We start from the raw sequence: 24,643 nt of genomic DNA on the forward strand, positions 1-24,643 counted from the left end.
AGTAAATTATGATTTTTCCAAAGTACTAAGATCTTGGACAATAAATGGCATTATAGCGGTTCTTGACTCTTTAACTTTTGTGGATGCTTTTTTTCGTCAGAACACCATAAATTGATACATGTCATTTCGAGATTCACTAATCTCAATTAAGGTAATACATTTGAGCCCAAGCAACGGCTTGACTTGGACTAGGGAACATGGGACCTCGTATATCAAAAGGTCGGTTTACCAGATCAGATCCAACTCCCGAAAAATCAAGAGCCAATGAGTGAGGAATCAACTAACATTCTCCCAAATCAAAGTCGATTGCTAAGAATTTTAAAAAGAAAAGAATGAATAAAGATAAAATCTTGATTAGATACATTTCAAATCAGATCCAATTTCTAAAACAGATAACGATGAAATTGATAAACGAAATCTTGAGAAATCCTAGGGTTTCACTTATACATATACATGAGCAAACACACTCAAAGATACGCAGTTTTTACACTAAACCTAACTTAGACGTCTGAGGGATTGTGTTGCAGGCACACCTTGAAGTCCAAAGGTTACATAGTCAAAATAATTCATGAAAATATCAAGGTAGTGCAAGTTTTTCCTTCTCGAGATACACTAAATCGTGTCAGGATGTTAGTTCTCGCTTTTTTCCTTAGTGCCCATCTACTCTTTCGTTAAAATCAAGAGAAAAACAAAATCGCATCAAAAGGATATACCAGATATTGATCTGCTCAAAGGAATTTATTAGATATTGCAATAAAGAACAACGATAAAAACAAAGAGAACAGGGAACAAAACAACCTAAAAGACAAAAATTAAAATTTTAATCAAATTTTATATGATTTATTCCTTTAATATATATATATATATATTTCTCTACTACGTGGATCCATAACTTCTATTTGATAAATTGAATGATTAAAATATATATACTAATTTTATAAGTACTGGATAAACTAACCAAAAGGTGGCCTAAAGCTCACTAGGTCCAAAGAGTAAACAAGTAATACCGACAAAGCTATCAAATGAGACTAATTATATTTGGGAATACTTGAAGCTTCCTCTTGAAATGATGGATCATAAAATCATGCTTGCGTAAGTGATCATCAATGGATTAGAGATCAGACTTGAAATCTGATCTGTTCCAATCTGATATATTCAGATTTAGATAAAGGATTTAATCCAATACGTAATTTATTGCCCTAATTCAATAAAAATATAAAATGCAAGTTAGTATGAAAATTATACTATGTATTTTATTTAAATATATGAATTTTTTATCTAAAATTTGTATATCAAATCCAATTGTTACTTTGATCGGATTTGGATTCTAATATTGAGATCTGATTTTTTTTTTTTTTTTCAATTGATCAAATAAGAGTGATTTTATTCATAACCATTGATTCTAAGCGACTCCTTAATCCTTATCGCATTGGTCCCAAATGGAATCCGATCTGTTGACAGCCATATGGGCCACAAACCATGTGTTGAACACTACACGTTGCTTGTGTACCATCACCAATATATTGAAGTCGTTGGGCCTAAAAGTCGTGATTTTCTTATGCCCCCTTTGACTTATGCTCCCGTACGTTTCTTGATGTGGCATGGACTAGAATCACATATCTTTTTTTTTTTTGGATACACAACTGCACATCTTCATAATATGTGCAATTGTATATCCCAAAAAAAAAGATCTATGATTCTGGCACATGTGACGTTAGAGGCACATGTGAGAGGCCGGCCTCAGAAAATCATTATTCTTGGGCCTAATTATATGTGTTTTCCTTTTGCTCCATTTTTTTAAGTATATTAAAGGGTTAAGGTGACGAAGACAATCCCACATTTTGAAAATTATCACATACTACCTTGACCATGGTTTTTTTTGAGAGACTAACGATAATATTTTGAAAGTGACCTAAATACCCTTACACTCAACCAAATAATCCGAACGTGGGATCCACACCCAAGGCGATGGCTAAGGCCTATAAAAATCATTACAATTAGAATAAATCTACCTTCATCAATTAGTAAAACCTATCAATTAAGACGTACAATTGAAAAAATTAACATTACTTTATTCAAACTTCAGTATCCTGCCTCCACCAAGTTACTAAATTTATTAAAAACAGAGTTATCAATCAAGAAATAATATCAAACTTCAAACTTTCATAAGGAATCAAGAACTTCCTAAGACTCTAATCTCCAAGGGAGATCAAGTCAGTCCTCAAGAGAAGGACTTCAACTGATAAAATGCATAATCGAGAGAGAGAAGAAAAGCTACTCGATACATTCTCCAAAGAAAATGCCTCATTCTTACTTTTAAGACTTCCGAGTAACAATAATAATATCGTGTGGTAGTTTCGTATTGGGTTTGGTGATATAAAATCACACATTCTTTTGTTTCTTAAGGGTAATAGATCTTAACCAATAGCATTTTGAGTATTCTTATTTCATTAGCTTAAGAGAAATAAAATGGGGTTTTCTCTTTTGTTGAGAGTGTGGGAAAGCATTGAATTTCTACATGTGTATTCTTCTTCTCTTGTAGAATTTAGAAGCTCAATAATTTTTAAAGTAGTCATCACATTGTTATTACAGGTCTATAACAACGGGAGTGAGATTGAGATTTCTCATTTGAATTCTTACTAAAGTTGGATGTAGAGATTTGGTAGGTTTCACTGGAGCGATTCAATGCTTACTAGAATATATCTTAAAAATATATTTCAAATTTTATACACGTGAAGTTTTAAGCAAATGTAAAGGAAAAAGAAGATGATGATTGACTAAAGTTTGAAATGTCAATTGTACATGAGAAAGAAACCAAGATATTTAAAATATTTTGGGTGTAGACCCATAGCTTTTGGTTTGACACATGGTAAAGCAACTTTGAGGTTTTGATTTCAAGTCCAATTTCCCTATATAAAAAAGATATTTAAAAATATCTTTAAATTATTACAATATTAAGTTTTGATTCAAGCAAATTGGACAACTTAATGTCTATGCTCGAACCCAATTCAATTTGATTCAGTCAATTTTTTTTTTCCCAAGGTCAAGTTGAACCCATCGGGCTCAGGTTTGGCCCGTCCAAGTAGCAGCCCTAATACTCACCCTTCTCTTATGTTATAACTTTATTATAGATGTATTATGAGTTGGATATTGATCATAAGGTACAAAATTTGTCACTCAGAAAAATCAGTTTCGGATATTTGGTCCATGTCACTCCCTACCCGTGGCCTAGCATAGATGAGATAGAATCTAGCGATTAATCTAGACCGTTTAATTGAACGGTCACTCTCTCTGGACCCACCTATCACTCTCTCTCACATAAAAATGCGCATTATAGTATAAAACTAAAATTGAAGAGCGCATTTTAGCGTAGTTCGACACTAGGAGAAAACTTAAACGCGAAAATCGTAACATATATAAAGGCCCGCTGGTGATTTCCCGCTGAAAGTAACGATTTCATTTAGATCTGCTCCTCTCTCACTCTCTCTCTCTCTCTCTCGCTCGCCATGGAAGCTCGTTCAAGTATCTTAACGAGCTATGTCTTCTGGTTATTCTTCTCCATTTTACAGGCAAGAAATCGATCTCATATTTTTAAATAGATCAGTATTTGTTTGAAACTTTCGATTTTATGTCTCATTATGATCGCTCGTTGTTTTCAAGAATTTGTTATTTGAATTTCTTCGTAAAAGGTCTGTCGTTCCGTTCTTTTAATTCTACTTTGTTCTTAATCTTTTATTTTAAATTCGTTTCCTAATTTCGATTTCTGAGATTTTAACAATAGTTGAAATGATTGTGTAAAATTGTGATATTGTGCGTCATTTCTTAGATAATTAGGGTTTTTCTTGATTTAGGGATCCCTTCTGAAGCGTATTTCACAATGGAATGTGTGGAAATGCAACTTGTTATTATTAGGGCTTGGTTTGTCATCTTTATGTCTAAACAACTCACATGATCAGGGATCTGTGTTTAGGACTCGATTATTTTGCTACTATTGGAAACTCAATTAATTACCTTAGTTTTCCGATTATATCTGTTGTTACTGTTTTTTATTCAAGTTTTCTTGGCCAAGTCATGGATCTGCCAAATCACATACTAGCATTTCAAGTTTCTTCCGAATTTGTATGAAATTGCATTCTTGCACTTAGTCTACTCACTCACTCAACTGAAGGCTCGGTTGAATTGATTAGTTGACATTGTCGGATTGCTGTTTATCTACTACAAAATTTTAAAATGCTAATAAAAAAGAAAAATAGTTTATTGAGGTCTTTGTATGGAAGCACAAAAGAGTTTTCCTCTAACAGTGATTCCTTAAACAGATATTTTTAATATTTGATTAATATTAATAATTCATAATTACACGGTCCATTGCTTCCTTATGTTGTCTTATGACTTTGCCACAGATACGAACATCAATTGTCTTATATTTTACAATTCATACATGCAGGTCATGTTCCTCATGGCTCTAGTGAACGCAAATATGCAAGGCACTCCATTAATGTAAGGCCCCTCGAAAATTAAGCTTGTTTCTTTAAGGAAAGATCTTAATGACACATATATCACTAAGCTAACATAATGAGACATTGGGAGAAGATACAATTTATGTGATTGATGCATCCCATACAGAATAAAAATTGAAAATCTCATTAAACGGTTGTAAAACCGACTATGCTTTATGGAACTAAATGGTAAGCAATTAAGATACATGTTCATGGATTAGTATAACAAAGATGAGGATGTTGAGATGGGTGAATGAAAAGTTAGAAATGAATGCATTCATGACAATGTAGTTGTAACTCCAATAGTTGATAAACTAAAGTTAAGTTGGTTAAAATAATTCTGCCATTTGCAGTGAAGGCCTTTTACAACCTTATTTAGAAGGAATGTGCAAATTGAATGTTCTTAAAGAGTGGGAGCAAGACCAAAAGGAACATAGATTGAATCAGTGAAAGTGGATATAATGCACTCGTGGAAATATTGAATTATTCTGGATCTTTGGATTGGATGGCTGTTTAGTACATTTTGGAATTTTTTTTGAAAAAATGTGTAATATGCAAACTTATAAACTAGGGTTTGAATTGCTTCGATTAGAATTCTGACAGGAGACCATACTTACTTCTATGTATCATCTTGTTACCTTATTGGAAGACATTCTGGCTGAAAAGGTCCAAAATAGTACCAGACATGTTACTTTCATTCTGACACTCTGTTGATCTTGCTTTTTTATTTTGCTTCTTCCAGTCAAAGGAACCTCAAAGGATATCGACCACTGCATGATTGTGAGCGATGCAGTGACAGAAAGGTTTCATACTTGCCTTTTCCTATGGAATTGATCAAATGGATTCTTGTTTCCTGTGCTTTCAATCTCTTTACACTCTTGGATGTATTTTTACTTGCAAATCCAAACGTTATCATTATTTCATATGCATTTCCACAAATTAAATGAAAAGAAAAAGTTATAGGGCCTGTACTAATTATTGGATTTGTAATGAAGGCTATGGGTGAAGATACCATTGACCTGGTTTTAATTCCTGCCATCACCGAGTTACTGATCTCATTAAAAATTGGCATACCGACAAATTTTTTTTTGGATTTGTAATAATCAGTGTCCAAATGTTACTGAAATATAGAACTGGGGGATTTTTCAATGATTTAGCATTTAGTATTCCTTTAACATCTTCTATCAGCATCTTGTTTATTTCTCATCAGCGTGTCAAAACATTTACTTTTTCTCTGTACTAAGAATGATTCTAACATGGCCACAAGATACTTGAGCCTTGAAATATTATGTATACAAATATTATGTATACTAACGCACCTTTTCTGTTTCTAGTTGTCAGGTCTTACTAATTTTGGCACTGTTTGAAGTTATTCGCTCGGTCACTTCCTAGATTGTTGTCCTGTGCTAATTTCATGCCTCGATTAGGCCCAATATGATAACTAACTTGCTTCAGTGGTTGTGGGGAGGTGTCCCCCCCAGTCCATTTTGTTGTTGGCTGTTTTTCCAACTTGTTCGTGGAAGCCTTTTTTGGGGTGAGGGAGTAGGTATTTTGCTCTTTTCAATTGGGTGTTAGTTGGTTGATGGAGCTCATAGGTACATTTTCATATTGTCAATAATGTCAACCATTAATCAAGGGGTCCTTACTAGTTTTTCCAAAGTACAGGGTTGTACTATTTCCCACGTGTGCTGCCAGAATGGCCTAAAAAATAATAGAAGAAACCATAATAAACTACTTATCAGAAAATTTTCAATCCGGTATTTGGATTGATAAAGTGACCACAGTGGGTAAGGTGATTCAAGTGTTAAATCACCATCTCTGTAGATAATTTGTGATGTCTCGTGTATATGGCTCTCATCTTATTCACCGTATAGACTGAAAGCTGGCTATGCAGGAGCAGGATTACAATAAAGGAACTTCGACAACACAAGTCGTCAAATATCCATGGGATGAGGTAATCTCAAGGATTATTTTCATCTTCACAGTTAACAGTTGAATGATGCATTATTCATTTATCTATATGCAGGACATCGACATAATTGCAACATACACTGATTCTTCTGGTACCATTAGAACTAATACTGTCAAATCTAAGGATTTATCTGCTTCCTGGGTCTGGCGAAACCCTGATGATAAAAGCCATGACCCGCTAAACAGTGATCAGGTACGTAAGGATTGAGTTTGGGAAAGCAATTGAGGTTATGATTTGTTTGGAAAAATAGGAAAACCATCAAGGTTTTAGAGTAGAATAAAATAACTAAAATTACGTTTCTTCTCTAAGGTTTTGATTTGTTCCAAAAGTCTGTTTTGTTCGTGACGCTAATCTATAGGTTTTTGTCGCCCTGGCTTTTTCATTGTTATCTTCCTTCAAACTCTTGATTCTCAGGAAAAAGAAGATTCATTTCAACAAGGCATTAGGGAAAAAGAAGAAAGGTCTTCTGGGCTTTCTGCTGATGAACATCAATCTGGGGAGGAAGTAATCCAAGATGAAGAAACTCCAATCAATCCAGTGAAGCTTAACCGTCGGGTGAAATGCCACATTAATCTATTTCTCTTCTCAAAAACCCATTTTAGTTAATTAATTAGGGTTTGTGACAGTTTCTAGTTCTGCAGAAATTGCGACAGGAAAGGAAGGCACTCCGAACGGCCATGCTCATGCAACAGGACAAAGATACTGAGAACCAGATGCAAGAAGAAGCCATTGAACGGTCTAAAAATCTCAACACCACAGTAAGGGGAAAGTACAGTATATGGAGGAGAGAATATGGCAACCCAAACTCCGATTCCACCTTGAAACTTATGCAGGATCAGATCATAATGGCCAAAGTGTATGCGAGTATTGCAAAGTCCAATAACAAAATTGGTCTCTATGATTCTCTAATGAAACACATCAAAGAAAGTCAGCGTTTTATCCGAGATGCGAGTTCAGATGCTGAGCTACACCCAGGGTTGTAGTGTCACTCAAACTTTGAATGGTTAATCACATTTCAAATTTCTCTTTATTTATTTATGTTGGATCTCTTCCAGGGCACTTGATAGAGCAAAAGCAATGGGACATTGTCTATCATTGGCAAAGGACCAGTTATATGACAGTGCTGTAGTGGCAAGGAAGCTACGAGCCATGCTGCAGTCGACTGAAGAGAGTATAAATGCACTGAAAAAGAAAAGTGCCTTCTTAATCCAACTTGCAGCGAAGACCATCCCTAAACCACTGCATTGCCTCTCTCTTCAGCTTGCAAATGACTATTTTTTACTGGATCATGGAAGCAAAGAAATCCTACTAAACACGGATAAGCTCGAAGATCCCTCTCTATACCATTATGCCATATTTTCTGATAATGTACTCGCCACATCTGTGGTTGTTAATTCTACTGTATTGCACGCAAAAGAACCAGAGAAGCATGCATTCCATATAGTTACAGACAGACTGAATTTCGCAGCTATGAAGATGTGGTTTCTTGCGAATCTTCCTGCGGGCACAACAATCCAAGTCGAGAACATAGATGATTTCAAGTGGCTCAATTCTTCTTACTGCTCAGTTCTCCGCCAACTTGAATCTGCACGAATAAAAGAATACTATTTCAAGGCAAATCATCCATCTTCCCTTTCCGATAGGTCAGACAATCTCAAATATAGGAATCCTAAGTACTTGTCGATGCTGAACCATTTAAGATTCTATCTTCCTGAAGTCTACCCAAAACTAGATAAGATCCTGTTTTTGGATGATGATATTGTAGTTCAAAAGGATTTGACCCCTCTTTGGTCTATTGACCTACAAGGGATGGTGAATGGTGCAGTTGAGACCTGTAAAGAGAGTTTCCATCGGTTTGATAAGTATCTCAATTTCTCTAACCCAAAGATATCTAAGAATTTTGATCCAAATTCTTGTGGATGGGCTTTTGGAATGAATATTTTTGACTTGAAAGAGTGGAGGAAGCGGGATATTACTGGAATATATCACCATTGGCAAGACATGGTAAGGAAGCTATTAATCTTCTCTTTCATTCTTTCCTTGAAAATACAAGTTTTCTTTAATGCTATTGTTGATGTGGAACCTACTTATTTCTGAAGGATATGAATTAGTGTATTATGACATCTCAATGACCATGTGCAGCCACCTGCACTGCTACAGAGCGTTCTTCATGGTTCTTTTGGGACATTATAAGATGCTAACCATGTCCTACTATGTAACAAATTTGTACCATTTTATTTTCTCAACACACCTGATAGGCTATTTTGTATTTGTTTCATTGTTTCTCTGAATAAAATCTTGAGTGTGTAAGAATATTATAGGGTACCTTTCTCAAGAAATAACACCTTGTCATATTTGTTTTCTTCTATGGGTGTTGCATAAGTTATGAAAAGTTTTTTTTTACTCTCTTTTATCCGAGTTTGGGATCGCAAATAACTGTAGAATCTTCATAGTTATCTACACAAAATCTGAATATTTTTTTATTCTTCGCACACTCCCAAAGTCCCCAAAAAAATGTAAGTGTGATTCTTTTGAAAGGTGAGAGTATGCATTTGATCCAGTTCTGATCTATGTAATAAATATACAGAAATGAACACTGATGTGATGTATTTAACATAATTGAGTCCATTATTTGTGTAGTTCATGTGTTTTTTAGTAGTTTTATTTGAGAATATTTTTTCATTTCATGTTAAATACTCAAGAAAAAATTTATTTATACAACATGATATGCATTGAATTCATATAAAAAATAGTAATAGCTGAAAATGAAGTATTTGAATAATTTATCTATATTTGGTTTCTTTCGATGCTTTTCTCAATGTGAAATGTTGTGGTGTAGAATGAGGATCGCACACTTTGGAAGCTTGGCTCACTGCCACCAGGTCTTATCACATTCTACAACCTTACGTACCCATTGGATCGGAGCTGGCATGTTTTGGGGCTCGGCTATGACCCGGCACTTAACCAAACTGAGATAGAGAATGCGGCTGTCGTCCATTACAATGGGAACTACAAGCCATGGCTGGATCTGGCTGTCACCAAGTACAAATCCTACTGGTCCAAATACGTAATGTTTCAAAACCCTTACCTTCAACTGTGTAACATTAGCGAATAATAATTGCATATTTGTGAGAATATTTTTTTTGTCGTTTCTATATTCTAAATCTTTGTTATTTTAGTGAGGCAAAATTCCTTTGGGAAGAAAATCCTATATTAAGTTCTGTTAAATAATTTTACAAAAAAAAATATTTTCTGGGGGGAGAAGCAAATGTTTTCTCAGTTTGATTTTTTATTATAATTATTTTCTGAAAATAATCCTCCGCTTTAATAACATTTTCTTGCAGGTACGGATTTTGTTAACAGTGCCGTAAGGGCACACATTAAGAGGCATTAAATACATGTTTGAAATAAGCATTTGAGGATATTTTTGACAGGAAAAATTCTTTTAATGCCTCTTAACGTGTGCCCTTACAGCACATGTTAATAAAATCCATGATCTAATAACTACTTCATTAAATTGTCACCAATTATGATGTTGAAAAGGGCTGGACCATATACACCAACTTTTTTTTGCTGCATTCACCCCCATCCCTACCGATATCCATTTCCTTGTCAAGCTCCTGTTGAACAGAATCTTCATAGCGAAACAAAATTATTATTTTTTAGATAGGTGTGACGAGTAATTTTGCAATTTATTGGGAAAGGGGGGATGAACCAGCAAAAAAGTGGGTGTATATGGTTGAAGGGGTGAAGAGAAAAGCAATGAAGTAGGTAATGTGGGCTCCACTCCAATATAGCCAGAATGGGACAATTTCTTTCGGGCCTATAGTTGTGTTTTACACCACTACTTGGAGTCGTTCATTTTCTTTAAATGTGTTTTACATGTTAAGTGACGTCATCGAGAGGAAATAAGAAGAATCCGACCAGCCTTACTAAGGCCCCTTTTCACTGAGGGTCGTTGGGCTCACCTTTTGATATCCAAATACATGATCATAAGTTTTTGGGTTGTGGAGGATAAAATTTAATGACTTGAAAAAATAAAAATAAATAAATAAAAGTTTTTTTTCACTATTGAATTTTAATTTTAATTTTGGGAGTTACGTGGAAGTTTGGAACCGTCCATTTTCAAAACCTTGGATCAAGTTCAAAAGGAATTAATTTTTGAAACTTTCTTTTTTGGATATGAGTTTTCGATGAAATTTAGAGGGTTTTGGTATTGGATTATTGATGTGGTAATTCATTTGAGCAAAATGACCTTTAAGAGCATCTCCAACCCTTTTTTAAAGTCATCTTCATATTTTGAAGATAACATTTTGTTAAATTGTATTTTGACTATCAAATTTAACAATTGAACATTTCAAATGTAGTTGTTGGGAGGAGAGGAAATTAATTTTTATTGTTATGTAATATTGATATGATGTTTTAAAAAGTAAATTGCATCTTCAAATTTAAAGAGTTTAAACTTTGAAGTTATTTTAACTTTAACTTATGAAGAGGCATTGGAAAGTATTCCCTCTTTATATATGACTATATGAAGAAGGGTTCAAAGATGCTCTAACAAAGCTTAAAATCTTATTATAGTAATAAGAAAAGTGTTTCACATGTAAAAATATTGGGGTTGGTAGAACTTATTTTGAACTGCAAGCATTTTTCTAATAACTTTTCAATTAAAAAATATTGACAATTTTCAAATTTCAAAAATGGAAATTAAAAACTTCAAACATTATTTTAATTCTTCTTTATTCTTCTCAAACGTAAGAAGCAGGAATTAACCCCCACCAACATCAGACAATTCGACAACGCCAACAATACAAAGAAGAAGAAGAAAAATGATCTCAAACCAGGAAAACATAAGAGTTTGGATCGTAAGCACTGAGGGTGAAGGATTGAAGTCCTCCTCCCACATCCCAATTCATGACACGTAAGCTGTAATTCAAGAAAACTTAATTCCTTGGATTGGATTATGGCTTACGTGACATGTATTGGGGGTGTGGGAGGAGGGTTTCAATCCTTCACCCTTGGTGCATATGATCCTGATACAAAGTATAAAAAGACTAAAACCAATCTGCATAGGAAAAGATGATTTAATTTGAGTTGGAACCACTAGACTCTGTTGTTATGGCTGTACAAAACAGAGCATCCCCCAGTAACCAAAAGGTTTTACGAGGTTTGTTAAACATGGATCCAAGACCAATGCTATGAGAAATATCAATCTGTTCTTGAGTTGTCAATATCTTATAAACTTAGATGGAAATGTCCTATTTTTAATAAATAATAAACAAAAAATATTGTATAATAAATCATTAATCTATTTATAAAAAATAAAATAAAATTCATTAATTTATCCCTAAAGAAGTTATGAATCTATGTCCTCACTTCTAAAATAATTTATATAACCGAATAAATTTATTTATTTATTTTATTAGGTTTGACTCTCGGTTTGATTCGTTCTATACAAGCCTTGAATCAGAATAGAAATTGATCGATTCTCCATTTTCTAAATTTAGAATCGAATCACAATTTATTTCAAACCGAATCAAATCTATCCAAAATTATCGGTTTGGTTCAATTCTCGGTTTGAACTGGACAAAGTTGCACCCCTAACAAGTATCATCTTATTATGAGGAGGATGATGACATCTGTAAATGCATAAGGACGTGCACTACATATGCAAATCATATCATGCTTCTCCACTTGTAAATGATGATAGCTGTAATTGTCAACTAACCAATTATAGTCACATTTATGGTGTTGTAAAACCCACTTGGAGTGCCATATCTTTAATTCCAAGTCTTTGCATTTGTTGTAACTCTGACCATATATGGTTGGAATTTAAATCTGAATGTAAATCTTCATCTGCTTAATCATGACATGATGGTGATGGTGATGATGATGATGACTGCCCTGATACTTAGGTCTCATAGTGGTTATTTGTCATTCTAGTCGAACAATGTGGCATTTAATGAACGGTAAATTACACTTCGACCCATGTAATTTGGTATAATTTCATTTTGACCCCTTGATGTTTTGATAATGGCACTTCCCTCCCCTTTGACTGAGGGGGTTAAATTCAAATGTTATTTAACTATTGTTACTTTCTAGTTTTATACTATTTTTATTTAAAAAAAAAAAAATTAAACAACAATTAAAATGCCTCAGTCTAAGTTGAAGTCATTTTTTCACATGCATATTTTTGTTTATAAAAAAGTATATCAATTCTAAAAGGGTATAGTTGTCTTTATAAAAGAAATTTAACTGTTAGATTGACGGCAATTTGACAGAAAGAGGGTAAGTGAACCCGATATATACTTATAAGCGAGGTAAGTGCAATTATCAAACCATTAGGGGTCAAAATAGAATTATGCCAAATTATAATGAATGTGGCGTGGGTCAGTTCGTAGAGAGAAATAAAGAGTTATTTTTATGAGTTGTAATTATCTAACTACCCCATGTGGCATACTCAATCGACTATCCTGACGTGACTAGTTAGGGAACGGTAAATCTATACGCCTTGGGATACACATTTTTATGGGAAAATGCAGTTTTGTATCCCAAGGCGTATAGACCTATGATTCTCGAACTTGTCACGTAGAGAGTTGATTGAGTGTGCCACATGGGGTTGTCAGATTATCACGATTCTATTTTTATTTACTTTTTAATCTATAAGTTAGAGTTGAAGCCACAACCTCAAAGTTGTTTGGCAACATGTCAAACCAATTGAGCTATGGGCCCAAGTTTTATTTTTATTTTTATTTTTATTTTTTTTTAATAATGCAAGGTATCCCACATCCCTTTCAAGATATGGACAAAACCATATCTTTGTACGCCCCTATCTTAGGAAGGTTTTTCGACATGTTATAGGGTAAGTAAAGAAGCCACCTAGTTTCGAACACCTCGTTTAGAGTTAAATTGATCATATGTGAATTAAGACAATGCAATGGGTTGGCAGGCTCAATGGTAAGGGTTGGGTTTATTTTAAAATATAAAATTTATTTCAAAATAAAACTTTAGTTGTTAAAGGATTGTGATCTCATTTATTATTTTTATTTTTGTTTAGATTTTTTTTAACCCTCAATCTTGTATCTTTACAATAAAAACAGTTGACAAGAACTTTGAAATTTCAAATAAAACTATTCACTATGATCTCAAAATTTTAGTCCACCACATTATTCTCTCTCTCTCTCTCTCTTAAATAAACCAACAAGTTAATGAAATCAGTAGGTGAAAGAGAATCATCGAATTTATTAATTGACATATTAGTAGTTGATTTTTTGACAAAGATGTCACAATTTTTGCACTCAGTGTCTCTTTCAAGAATATAGGCAAAATATGTTAAGTGAATAATTATCTGGTAAAACCTCGAAATCGGATGACCTAACCTTATTGGGGATATGATCTTGGCATTTGACCTTCTTGGTAGGGCTTTTGACAATTAGGAACTTAAATGCAAGAGTTATGTCATTTAAGTTTTCTAAAATTTGTGCCATCTTTGAAGATGATATGTTATACAAGAGAACCGGTCCTTTGTATCCCCTTTTTTCTTGTAGCTCTTGTTCCACAGTCCACAAAATATCACATTGAAAGAAAAAAATAATAATAATAACAATTCAATCCTCTTGTACTTATGATTTAGATCAAATTAGAAAAAATAAAATAAATAAATTATCAAATCAAGTGTTTAAAAATGGGCGATCACTGAACTTCTAAATTTAAATGATCGGATGTAAAGTCTTGATGATGTGGCACACCCTCAATTATTTATAGTAATTAAGCAGAGTTGTAGGAAAAATGGGCAATAGAGGATCTACTTCTGATATACAAATCCTTTGATACATAATATTAAAATGAGAGAGAGAGAGAGAGAGTTTGTGTGGAAATCATTTGAAGATAAAAAATAAAAATAAAAAGATAGGAAAAAAAAATTTACAATAATTTTTGCCTAAACTTTAGATAGTAATTTTTTTTCCAATGCTTTGGTGGATGCATGGGAGCTTGGTGGAGTACTTATCAATAAAGTGATTTTTCTAAGGAGTGATACATGTTTCGTAAGGACTCATTGAAGACCATTTCAAGGGGTCTCATGGCCGGTAGTTGAAGCTTGGGATGGGGTGGGGGGACCAGATGTGAGGAGAAATACGCTTTTCTATGGGTTAATATAGATTTTCTAAGACATTTCGCATCTCATTACTTTATTTGATATGAGTAAATCACCTATGAATCATCTACTTATTTCTTAGAGATGCAAGTGCTAACTAATGTAGTTGGTAATTGGTAACCTCTTTGGGTGATGATACCAGAGACTTAGGTTCAAATTCCACTTATTAAAAACAAGCTTACCAATTAAAATGAAAAAGTTCTGAGATATATTTTTATTTTTTTCACTCTTTCGGCACATTGACCTATGGATGTATGATTTTATTTTATTTTTTTCCATTTGTGTGTGTGTGTACATAAGCATAGTTAGTGAAGTCTATCAATGGGATTATTAGCATTTTTATACGTCATGGTATCTATAAAGTTAGCTCATATTGTAAAAGATTCTCAAACAAATCACCGATCAAACCAAAATTTTTTTAATGAAAATGTGGGTCATACATTCATGGTTTTGATGGAAAAAATAGAAAAAATAGAAAAAGTTTTCCACAACCACATGGCAAACAAGAAGATTGGTCGTGTAGTGGTACTTAATTTCCTAGAATATAATTTATAAGAATCGTACTTAATTAAATAGTAAAAAGTTGCCATAAAATAATGATCAATTTGGATTTAAACATAATAGTGTAACGTAAAAATTATAAAATATTTTCTTAATTAATTAAAAAATACTAGAAGAAGAAGAAACCATCATTATAACGGCCATTCCGATCTCTCGAAAGATAAAGTTTGGGGGAAAAAAAGTAGGTGAAGCAACGGCGACAAAAGTCACTTGACACCCAACTGTTCGACTGGAAGCCTTGGACGGTCTTCTCCGTTTTCTCCGTTAAACCAAAATAACCTAACTCCAGAGAGAGAGAGAGAGAGAGCCTAGTCTGCCACACCAGGTATCATACCCTGCATTATCACCCACTATGTATGTGAACACGTTTACACTATGAAAGAGACAGCTAATTCACCAACCACCACATAGAACAGTGACTTTGGAGTGGCCACCCCACTTTACATGATAATTGATCGTCCATATTTTATAAGAATGTTAGTAGGTGGCATAGGCAAACACATACGTGTTATATATATATATATATATATATATATATATATATATATATATATATATATTTTTGTAATTGAAAATATTAATTAGGATATTTTTTAAATTAGATAATAAAAAGATATTTTTGTAATTTTAAAATACTGACTAGCTTGGTTATAGAAGAGTAAAATTATAATTTTATTGATTTTTTATAAAAATAATTTCATTTTATTAAAGTATAAATGTAAATGTAGGAGCATTTGTGAAATTCTAAATTCCCATTCTTCCATTATAATAGTAAAGATTAGAGATCTTCCTATGTTTTCAAGTTTATTGGTCTCTTTTTATTTTAGTTTTCTTTTATAAATTAATGAATCATTTAATTTTAGGACCGTGCAAAATTGATGCAACAAAAATATGGTTAGATATACACAACTGATGTGGAATGTGCACGGAATCATAGATTTTTCTTCGATATACATAAAGAAAAAAATCTATGATTCTATGCACATTCCATGCCAATTGAATGTATTTGAGTAAATTTTTATTTTTAGTTAGCTTAGTATTATTCTTATTTTTATTTCCCAAATCTTAATTTTTCTTCTCTTTCAAAATTAATCATCTTCAATCTCTTGGATAAGATGATAGTGAAGATGATGACAATGAGTTCATTTTTATTAATCTACGAGATTATGACATTAATTTGAAAACATAGGAGATTACGTGTTGTACATGAAAAAGAATTTCTCCAAATTTTGAAGTGAAGTCGGACTCTTTTAAGAGTTTGAAGATGATTGATTTTAAGAAGAAAAATCAAAGGTTTTTTATTATAAGTTGGAGACAATTCAAAGGGAAAGCTAAATATTACCAAAACTAGGGGTGCAACTTAATTCGGTTCAAACCGAGAACTGAACCAAACCGTGAGATTTGGATTGGTTTGGTTCGATTTAGATTGAATTTGGTTCGGTTTCGGATTTAAAAAATAAAAAACCGATGAATTCGGTTCGGTTCTCGGTTCAGGTAATATAAAAAATCGAACCAAACCGAAATCGAATTAATTAATTTAAAATAAAATATTATATATATATATATTTGTTTTTTCATTTTTTTATAGATAAAACCTCGTCTTTCTCATCTCTCTCACTCTCTGCGCTCTATCTCTCGTCTCTGCACTTTCTTTCGTCTCTGCGATCCGTTGCCAGCGGCTGCTGTCTCTCTCTTTCTCTCGTTTCTCTTATATCTCTCTCGTCTCCGCGATCCACCGCCAGCGGCTACTTTGTCTCTCTCATCTCTCTCTCTCGTCTCTGCGCTCTCTCTCTCTCCTCTCTGCGATCCGCCACCAATGCCAACTGCTCGTCTCTCTCTCTCTCTCTCTCTCTCTCTCTCTCTCTCTGCGACCTGCTGCCAACTCCTGCCATCGCTCTTTCTCTCTCTCTACGGTTGGGTCTTGATCGGTGACCTGAGGCGCGATCTGTGACTGTGACCACCGGCTGCGACAGGTTCCTCCCCCCTTTATCTCTCTCCGCGGTTACAATTTACGACCAAATCGTAAATCTCATGGAACCAAACCGAACCAAACCTAATTAAGATCGGTTTGGATTGGTTCGGTTTTAGAACACTTCGGTTCGATTCTGGTTCTTATATAGTGGAACTGATCTCGATCGGTTCGGTTCTGATTTTGCTCTAGCCCGAACCAACCCAAACTGAGTTGCACCCCTAACCAAAACCATGGAGAGACATGTCATCCCTATGCATCAAAGCTTTTCCTACCAATAACATCGATACCAAACCCCACTTTCCTACCCAACTCCATGTCCTTTTACTCCCTAGGGTGTGTATAAATCGAAATGAGTGATCTAATAGAAGCCATAAAGATGATGACACAGCTCGAAATCTTTTTTAAAAGGGATACTTCTCTTTACCCAAGATACACACACTCCAATTGAGTGAAAATTATCACTGATCTCCCTTGATTAGTACTTTGTATTTGATTTTTTCTTCAAGTATAGTAGATATTTTTTTAAGGAAAAAAAATAAGAAGTTAAATTTTATTCTCCAATAAAAGAGATTGTAATATGTATACCTATCATCAGTAATAAATTTATGGATGATTATTAAATAAATAATTTTTGCAATGAATAAATTAATAGGATGATCACATTGGATCATCATCAATAACAAAGTCTTGTCCCAAAGATTTAGAGTCAATTAAATGAATCTTATTTCCTCATTCCACCGTGTCCAAATTAAGTTGTTAATTAGTTTTTATTGGGCATTTCTCTTTTGGGTTTTAATACTGAATTAATGTTATATCCTTCTATATATTGTCAAACAATGCAACAATTTCACAAAAATAAAAAACCTGAATTTATATATTTAGAATTATTCAAAATTTTGAATAATTTCTCTTTAGATATGTTGCATATAGTTAAAGAAAAAAAAAAAAAGAACGAAAGATATGTTTTTTTGCTCTATATCTTTATCTAAAATCCTATGTTAGAATTACCTATATTATTTGGTGGTCCATATATAATATCTTTAAAATTTCTTGCATTCTAATAATAGTAAGTCAAATCATTCAAATAATCAAACTTTTTTAGCCTAATTTGACAAAAGTAGTTGTGCAATTCAATGATTGCTCGACTTGTCTCGATATGAAACTTGAGTTGTTGACGTATATCTGTACTTTACTATTCGTGATTCAAGAGTAAATGTGTAATCAAGCTACCATGTTTTTGCATGACAGAGATATACAATCTCTTGGAAGTTATTAATGGTGTTGTTCAAAGGTCTACTCCCCAACCCCCCCAATTAACATTGTCTCTTTCATTAATGCTAATGATTTTCTTATTCGAAAATTTTCACTTGATCTGTACTTGACTGATGTGGCAAGGGCACAAAAACGTTGATCTTTCCCTTGTGTATCCCGAAGAAAAAGATCCATTATTTTGTGCTCGTCACTTCAATTGAGTATAGACCGAGTGAAATTTTTGAGTAAGATAATCATGACCCTTTCATTAAATCTGTACTTCAATTTCATTGTTTTCAGAATGGTTGGAAATAATTATATATTGACATTGCAGTTTATAAAAATATCATTGTATTGTATTTTCACCATCACTCACTTTTCTCACATTTGTATCAAATTTTTGAGCTTTGTTAACTTCTATTCTTGGGGCATATGTTAAGATGCATTTATAATATGGGTCTGGTTAACGTGTGCCCTAAGGCACACGTTAAAGTACAATAAATACACTTTGAAAATTGAATTTTATATAAAAAAATACTCTTGAAAAATTATTTTTTACCGAAAGACCCTTGTATTTTAATTTTTAAAGTATATTTGTTGCATTTTAATGTGTGTCCTAAGGGCGCACGATAACAAAATCCTTATAATACATTGAAAATAAAATTTTAAAAGAAAAAAAGAAAAAAAAAAAAAAAGAAAAAAAAGGGCATTTTAAGTAGAAAAATAAAGATGAGAGGTGAATTTAATGCATCTTAACATGTGCCTTGAGGACACAAGTTAAAAGCACCCAAAAAATTTTGTATGACTAATGCTGAAGTGACCTGAAGCTTGTACTTCACATAGCACAGCACGACTCTTTCACTTTCACGTCAAGATGACCGATGTGAAGTGCAATCTCGAGGTCACTCCAGCACCACTCTTTTTATATATATAAATCAGATGACATGATATACTTTGAGATTTTTTAAGTACAGATCTCGATAAACACCGAAAGTTTGTATGTTGGGATGACAGCGCTACCTAACGCCGTTATGTTAAGCACGCTAAACTTAATTAGTTCCAAAGGGATTTCGTACTCCTTTCCTTTGCAAGCATGCCGTAGGCGTGGCGGAAAGGGTGATGATTCCGTCACTTGCGTGGCAATCATGACGATTAATGGTCAAGCACCGCAAACGCTATATGTGGTTTTGTTAATTCTCAGTAGAATCTCTCGAAAGCTCGTGGGCCCTTACCATCACAACTACCATCATTAACTCCACTGACACTACTTCATCTGTCTCTACTTTATATTTTTGGTTAATTATCTAATCTAATAATGGGATGACCCAACTATCCTTACTCTTTTCTCCAAATTACTGCTATTGTAAATTTTGAGAGATTCTCTTGCCACTCCAAGTTTTACTAACACCACCTCAATATGTGTGCTAATTTTTTGTGATTTACTTATTAATTGAGGCTACCGTTAACAAAAGTTGGCATGAGGGTGTCCCACTCCTACATTGACATATAGTCTCTATGTGACACATTTTTATTCAAGAATAGACACATTGGGTTCCTTGCAAAATAAAAAATGACTTTGTTAGGAGTATGTCTTGTTTTAAACTCTAACTAAAATGAGCCACATGGACACCATACTTATTTTATAGGAAGAAAACATCTTAGGCCATCTCCAACACTTACCCAAAGTTAGACTCAAAATTTGAGTAACACTGTCACTTTTGATGTTCTAATCTTTAAATCGAATTTATATCAAACTGACTTTTATGCCTAACTCAATCTCAAATCAAGGGAGAGTTTAAGTAAAATTCAAATCCCAACAGTCATTTTTTACATAAGAAAATTATTTTTCATAGTAAGTTAGTAAGTTTCAAATATTACTATGGGTCATCGGGCCCATGCGGATTACGATATTAACAATCCAACATTTGAGCCTTCTAGATTTTAGGAAACAACTCATATTCAAAACAAAAAAAAACTGATTTGGACTTCATCTAAGATGTTGAAAATGGGTAGCAACCGAATTCCCAATTTTAAAATTAAAATTAACAGTGAAAATTAACTTTTTTCTTCTAAAGTTTCTAAATTTTTTTCTTCTACGACTCTGTAACATTGGATGATATTTTAGGATGCCACATCTTACCAAGTTATAAGGTTAAACCTGATATTTTCAATTTGCCACTGAAGTGTTTTATATTAAATGGCTTTTACTTAAATTTGAGTAAAAAATCATGATTGGAGATGCTCTTACCTAATCATGGTTTGAGGTGAAATTAACCCCATAATAAAGATTACGAAATCAAGAGTCACCTAAAATATTTTGGAGTTGCTTATGATGTGGCAGGTCATGCTTCCATATAATCCTACTAATGATACAAGATACATGCAGTCTTGTCTCCAAAGTTTGAAGTTTATTAAATGAATTATGTTCCTTTATCTCACTATGTTCTTAATCAATAATCATTGAAAGTGAGTTTATATCTATTTTTACTTTATTCATTCATATTATATAAGGTATTAGGTTGGCTTTCTTAGAATATTTAATTTGAATATTTTTTTAGTTATTGAATATATATTTTTAACTTGAAATATGTTCATTGAAGGTCTTAAAAGAGAAAATAAATCTAAAAGAACTTGAATGAAAATAATCAAAATTGATACATATGAACCCAGTCTAAAAAACAGAGGACTTGTTTTTTTTTTTTCTCCTTTTCTTTACACAGTGGAATTAAGGGGATATGAATCATTTAGCCATCCCCAAATACGTGAGACGAGACTTGGTGGTTGTCTCACCGTTTTTGTAGTCTTTTTATTCATCAATCTTACACATCAACACCATCATCTTTGCTATCCTCGATTTATCAAAATTATATTGTTAAAATTTTCTTTTAGTTTGATTAATATGTATTGATCACATAGAATTCCAAATCACACCCATATTTTAATTTAATTAAACAACTCCGATTTTGTAGGTATTTACTTTTCAACCTTTCATTCACAATTTGAACCTAAATATCAATATCATTACTGGTTTTCGGCCCGTTACATTTACCTATTTTTCATCATTAATTTATATAATTTGGATTTGATTAAATAAACATTTAAAAATCATCAAGTAAGACGATTATTATGTTTCAACCAGAAACATTGTGACACTGAGATACCTTCATTAATTTCTAATAAATACCCAAATCAGTCACTAATATTATGACAATCAACAAATTGTTGACAATCAACAAATTGTTGAGTTGATTTATAGATCGATAATCGTTAATAACCAAGTAGTCTGACCCTAACTATATAGATTCACAGGAGAATGTCCAATTGAGTCAATTGGGATGTAAGGTTCGAACAAATAACATTTAAAAATCATAAGTATTTTATTAATATGCGGAAGTAGGATTCTGCCTAGTCTCGGCTTTTCTCACTTTAAATTAACAAAGTGGGTCTCGTTGTATTAAATTGCCATCAGAGGCTTAACATCATCAGCCTTCTTAAGTTATAGTTTCGAACCTTAAAAAGGGCAAATATGGAAAAGCACGACTTCCTTATTCTCGAACATATTAATTAGATCAACCAAGGCTGTAGCTACTGACGCGTAGTCGACCCCACACTTGAAACCTTGAAGGCTAAAATTACGGCATTTTTCGTAATTTCAGTTTTACGATTGGTCAAACAATACAATAGAAGAATTAAAATATCAAAATCTCATACCTACAAATATTTATAGTTAATTAGCTACTATAATTCCCACTCATTTTTTAGGTTATTCGAGGACTTTATCGTAAATTTACAACATCAAATCGTGCTACGTGTTAATTTGGCTCGTATAGAATGGCGGAAAGGCGACAACGCCGCGGATTCTCTAAAAAAGTATAAATGCGGTTTGACTCTCTTGCACTTCAAACGGGCCCTATCTTTTCCTTCTCTCTCAAGTCCTTGTTCTTCAGTTGTGATGGAGTTCTCTGAGAGGAAACTTGGTCTCGGTCTAGGGTTTCTCATGGCCTTCTCTCTATTACAGGCGAGAAATATTCGTTTTTTAATACAATTCGATAGTTATTCATTACTGTCTCTGTCCAATTTTTTTATTTTTATTTTCGTTTGATATTAGTGTTTGATTGTTGAAATTCTTCATGTGGAATTTGAATCCTTTCAGAACCCTAGTAGATTTCTATAAAAGAAAAAAAATAAAATTTAATTGTTCTTTTATCTCCTTTGTAATGTTGTTGTTTGGTATAAGGAAGCATTGAACTTTTCTTGATGAATTTGATTTAAATTTTGATTGTTCATAGTGAAATTTAGCTTTTTTCTTTTGTTGCATCAAGATTGCGATGATATTATAGAATTATAGTTGAATTTACTTGAAAAGTAGCTTAGTTTGGTGAAATGTGTAGCTGAAAAAATAAAATTGTGATTTTTATGCGTTTTGGGGGGTAGTTCTCCAATTATTTTAAATTGCAAGATTTTTAATCTCACGGTCTTGATTGCAGTGCTTACTAAGTAAATGATATTCATTTTCTTGGTGTTTACTTCACAAGTGCTATCAAATTTTGATGTTGTTGATTAAAGTGGCACCATCTAGGTCCATCTAAAGTTTGTGTTTTATAAATGCAGGTAATGTTTCTTGTATCTTTAGTAGGCGCAGAATGGTATGATTCACGACTTCTTTTGACGTCCAATGCCACATCAGAGTAAGGCCCCTCTTTATCAAAATGCAAATTTGTATAATAGATAGAAGCCTCCTTTGGTGAAAATATATGGTTTTAATATGTTGTCGTGATTTGTGTGGAATTTTCTCTGTTTGGGTCAATTTGACCTGGTTTGTATAAAACCCAAGTCTGTTGTATAGTGCCACCCAACATGTGGGTTTACTCTTGACACACGATGGTTTTTGATAGTGAATTGCTGCTGTAATTGTATGCTATGAATTATTCATCTGTATATAAGAGGATACTTAATTATATATATATACACACATGCATAGTTTTATTTAAGCCTGTTCTGAACGGTGAACACACATGCATATTTTACTGATGACTTGCTAAAACAAGACCTTCTATCTCAGATAAAATGGAGTGTTTAGGAACTAAATAGTTTATGATGTGTATAGTTCCACTCAACGTCTGCGTTTACTTGACACACGATGGTTTTTGATAGTGAATTGCTGCTGTAATTGTATGCTATGAATTATTCATCTGTATATAAGAGGATACTTAATTATATATATATACACACATGCATAGTTTTATTTAACCTGTTCTGAACAGTGAACACACATGCATATTTTACTGATGACTTGCTAAAACAAGACCTTCTATCTCAGATAAAATGGAGTTTTTAGGAACTAAATAGTTTATGATGTATCAGTATCTTGTTACTTGTTTAGAACGTATAAGTTAATCATTTGCAATTCATTTGAGAACGGTTTATGGGGACCCTTTAGCTTTTATTTCTTCAATATATATTTCTCTCAATGAATTATTTTTTCCTTTCTTTCTTTCTTAATGATAATTTTTAAAATTCCAAAGGATAAGAAAATGACGTGGATTTTTATGGTCAGTTTTAGTAGAAAGAAAAAGAAGAGCTAGGGTACTTATAAAAAAAAGAAGAGCATTTCCCGCGGTAGTAAGACAAACACTTTTCTTATCTCTATCAATTGCAAAGTCAAAGAATTAACTCATGCTGTGTGTCTAGTGGTGCAGTTTTCTATCCTTCTGGTTTATTATTATTGATTGCCCCCACTTTTCTGCAATTTTCGAATCGAAAGAATCAACCTTTTTTTTTTTGTTTTTTCCTATGTTAAATTGTGTAAATTCCTTCGATGTCTCATTCTGGATCGTCCCCTTCTCTACAATTTTTTGACGGTGAACTTCTCTTTTTTTTTCATTTGTAAATGAGGAATTACTCTATTTTTCTGTGGTGGTCAGGGAACGACATTCTGCAGAATATTGTGCAATGTATGATCTTTGTGGAAAACGCAGTGATGGAAAAGTTTTGAATTGTCCTTTTGGTTCCCAATCTGTTAAGGTATTTTCATAATGTTTTTCTTAGTGTTTCATTGTAATTCTTGATTTTTCAGATTTTATTTTTGACATTCCACACATCTAAGGTACTAACAACAAGACATGACATTATGTCTGGAGAAGCTCTTTCATGATACTGGACTCCTCATTTATGCACAGTTTCTGAATGTGTGCTGTTATATTAGCTTGGTGTGTGTGTGTTACTCGTGTATTGTA

The 24,643-nt window shown here is 33.1% G+C and overlaps 2 protein-coding genes across 4 annotated transcripts in view; both read left to right on the forward strand.

Moving 5' to 3' along the window:
- Positions 1 to 3,364: 3,364 nt before the first annotated feature.
- Positions 3,365 to 9,623, forward strand: GAUT3 (galacturonosyltransferase 3). 2 transcript variants are annotated; one of them, XM_086419688.1, is made up of 9 exons: positions 3,365 to 3,569; positions 4,445 to 4,497; positions 5,239 to 5,299; positions 6,391 to 6,450; positions 6,523 to 6,660; positions 6,883 to 7,023; positions 7,110 to 7,444; positions 7,524 to 8,472; positions 9,308 to 9,623. In XM_086419688.1, the coding sequence occupies exons 1-9, from the start codon at positions 3,507 to 3,509 to the stop codon at positions 9,581 to 9,583; spliced, it is 2,076 nt and encodes a 691-aa protein (XP_086275814.1). In that variant the 5' UTR covers positions 3,365 to 3,506; the 3' UTR covers positions 9,584 to 9,623. The 2 variants fall into 2 exon arrangements, with proteins under 2 accessions (XP_086275814.1, XP_086275819.1); XM_086419693.1 differs by lacking the exon at positions 4,445 to 4,497 and having other exon boundaries at positions 3,375 to 3,569.
- Positions 9,624 to 22,270: 12,647 nt separating this feature from the next.
- Positions 22,271 to 24,643, forward strand: part of LOC147408573 (uncharacterized) — a 30,140-nt gene continuing 27,767 nt past the window's right edge. Inside the window, exons 1-3 of one of the 2 annotated variants that reach the window (XM_086419709.1) lie at positions 22,271 to 22,425; positions 23,019 to 23,095; positions 24,332 to 24,431. In XM_086419709.1, coding sequence (XP_086275835.1) covers positions 22,360 to 22,425; positions 23,019 to 23,095; positions 24,332 to 24,431 — 243 coding nt within the window. In that variant the 5' untranslated portion in view covers positions 22,271 to 22,359. The remainder of the gene's footprint in view (positions 22,426 to 23,018; positions 23,096 to 24,331; positions 24,432 to 24,643) is intronic. The other variant, XM_086419713.1, reaches the window with a different exon arrangement.

The sequence above is a fragment of the Akebia trifoliata genome, chromosome 2 (genome assembly GCF_017979445.1).
Source record: "Akebia trifoliata isolate Shusen 1 chromosome 2, ASM1797944v1, whole genome shotgun sequence".
Classification (NCBI taxonomy): domain Eukaryota; kingdom Viridiplantae; phylum Streptophyta; class Magnoliopsida; order Ranunculales; family Lardizabalaceae; genus Akebia; species Akebia trifoliata.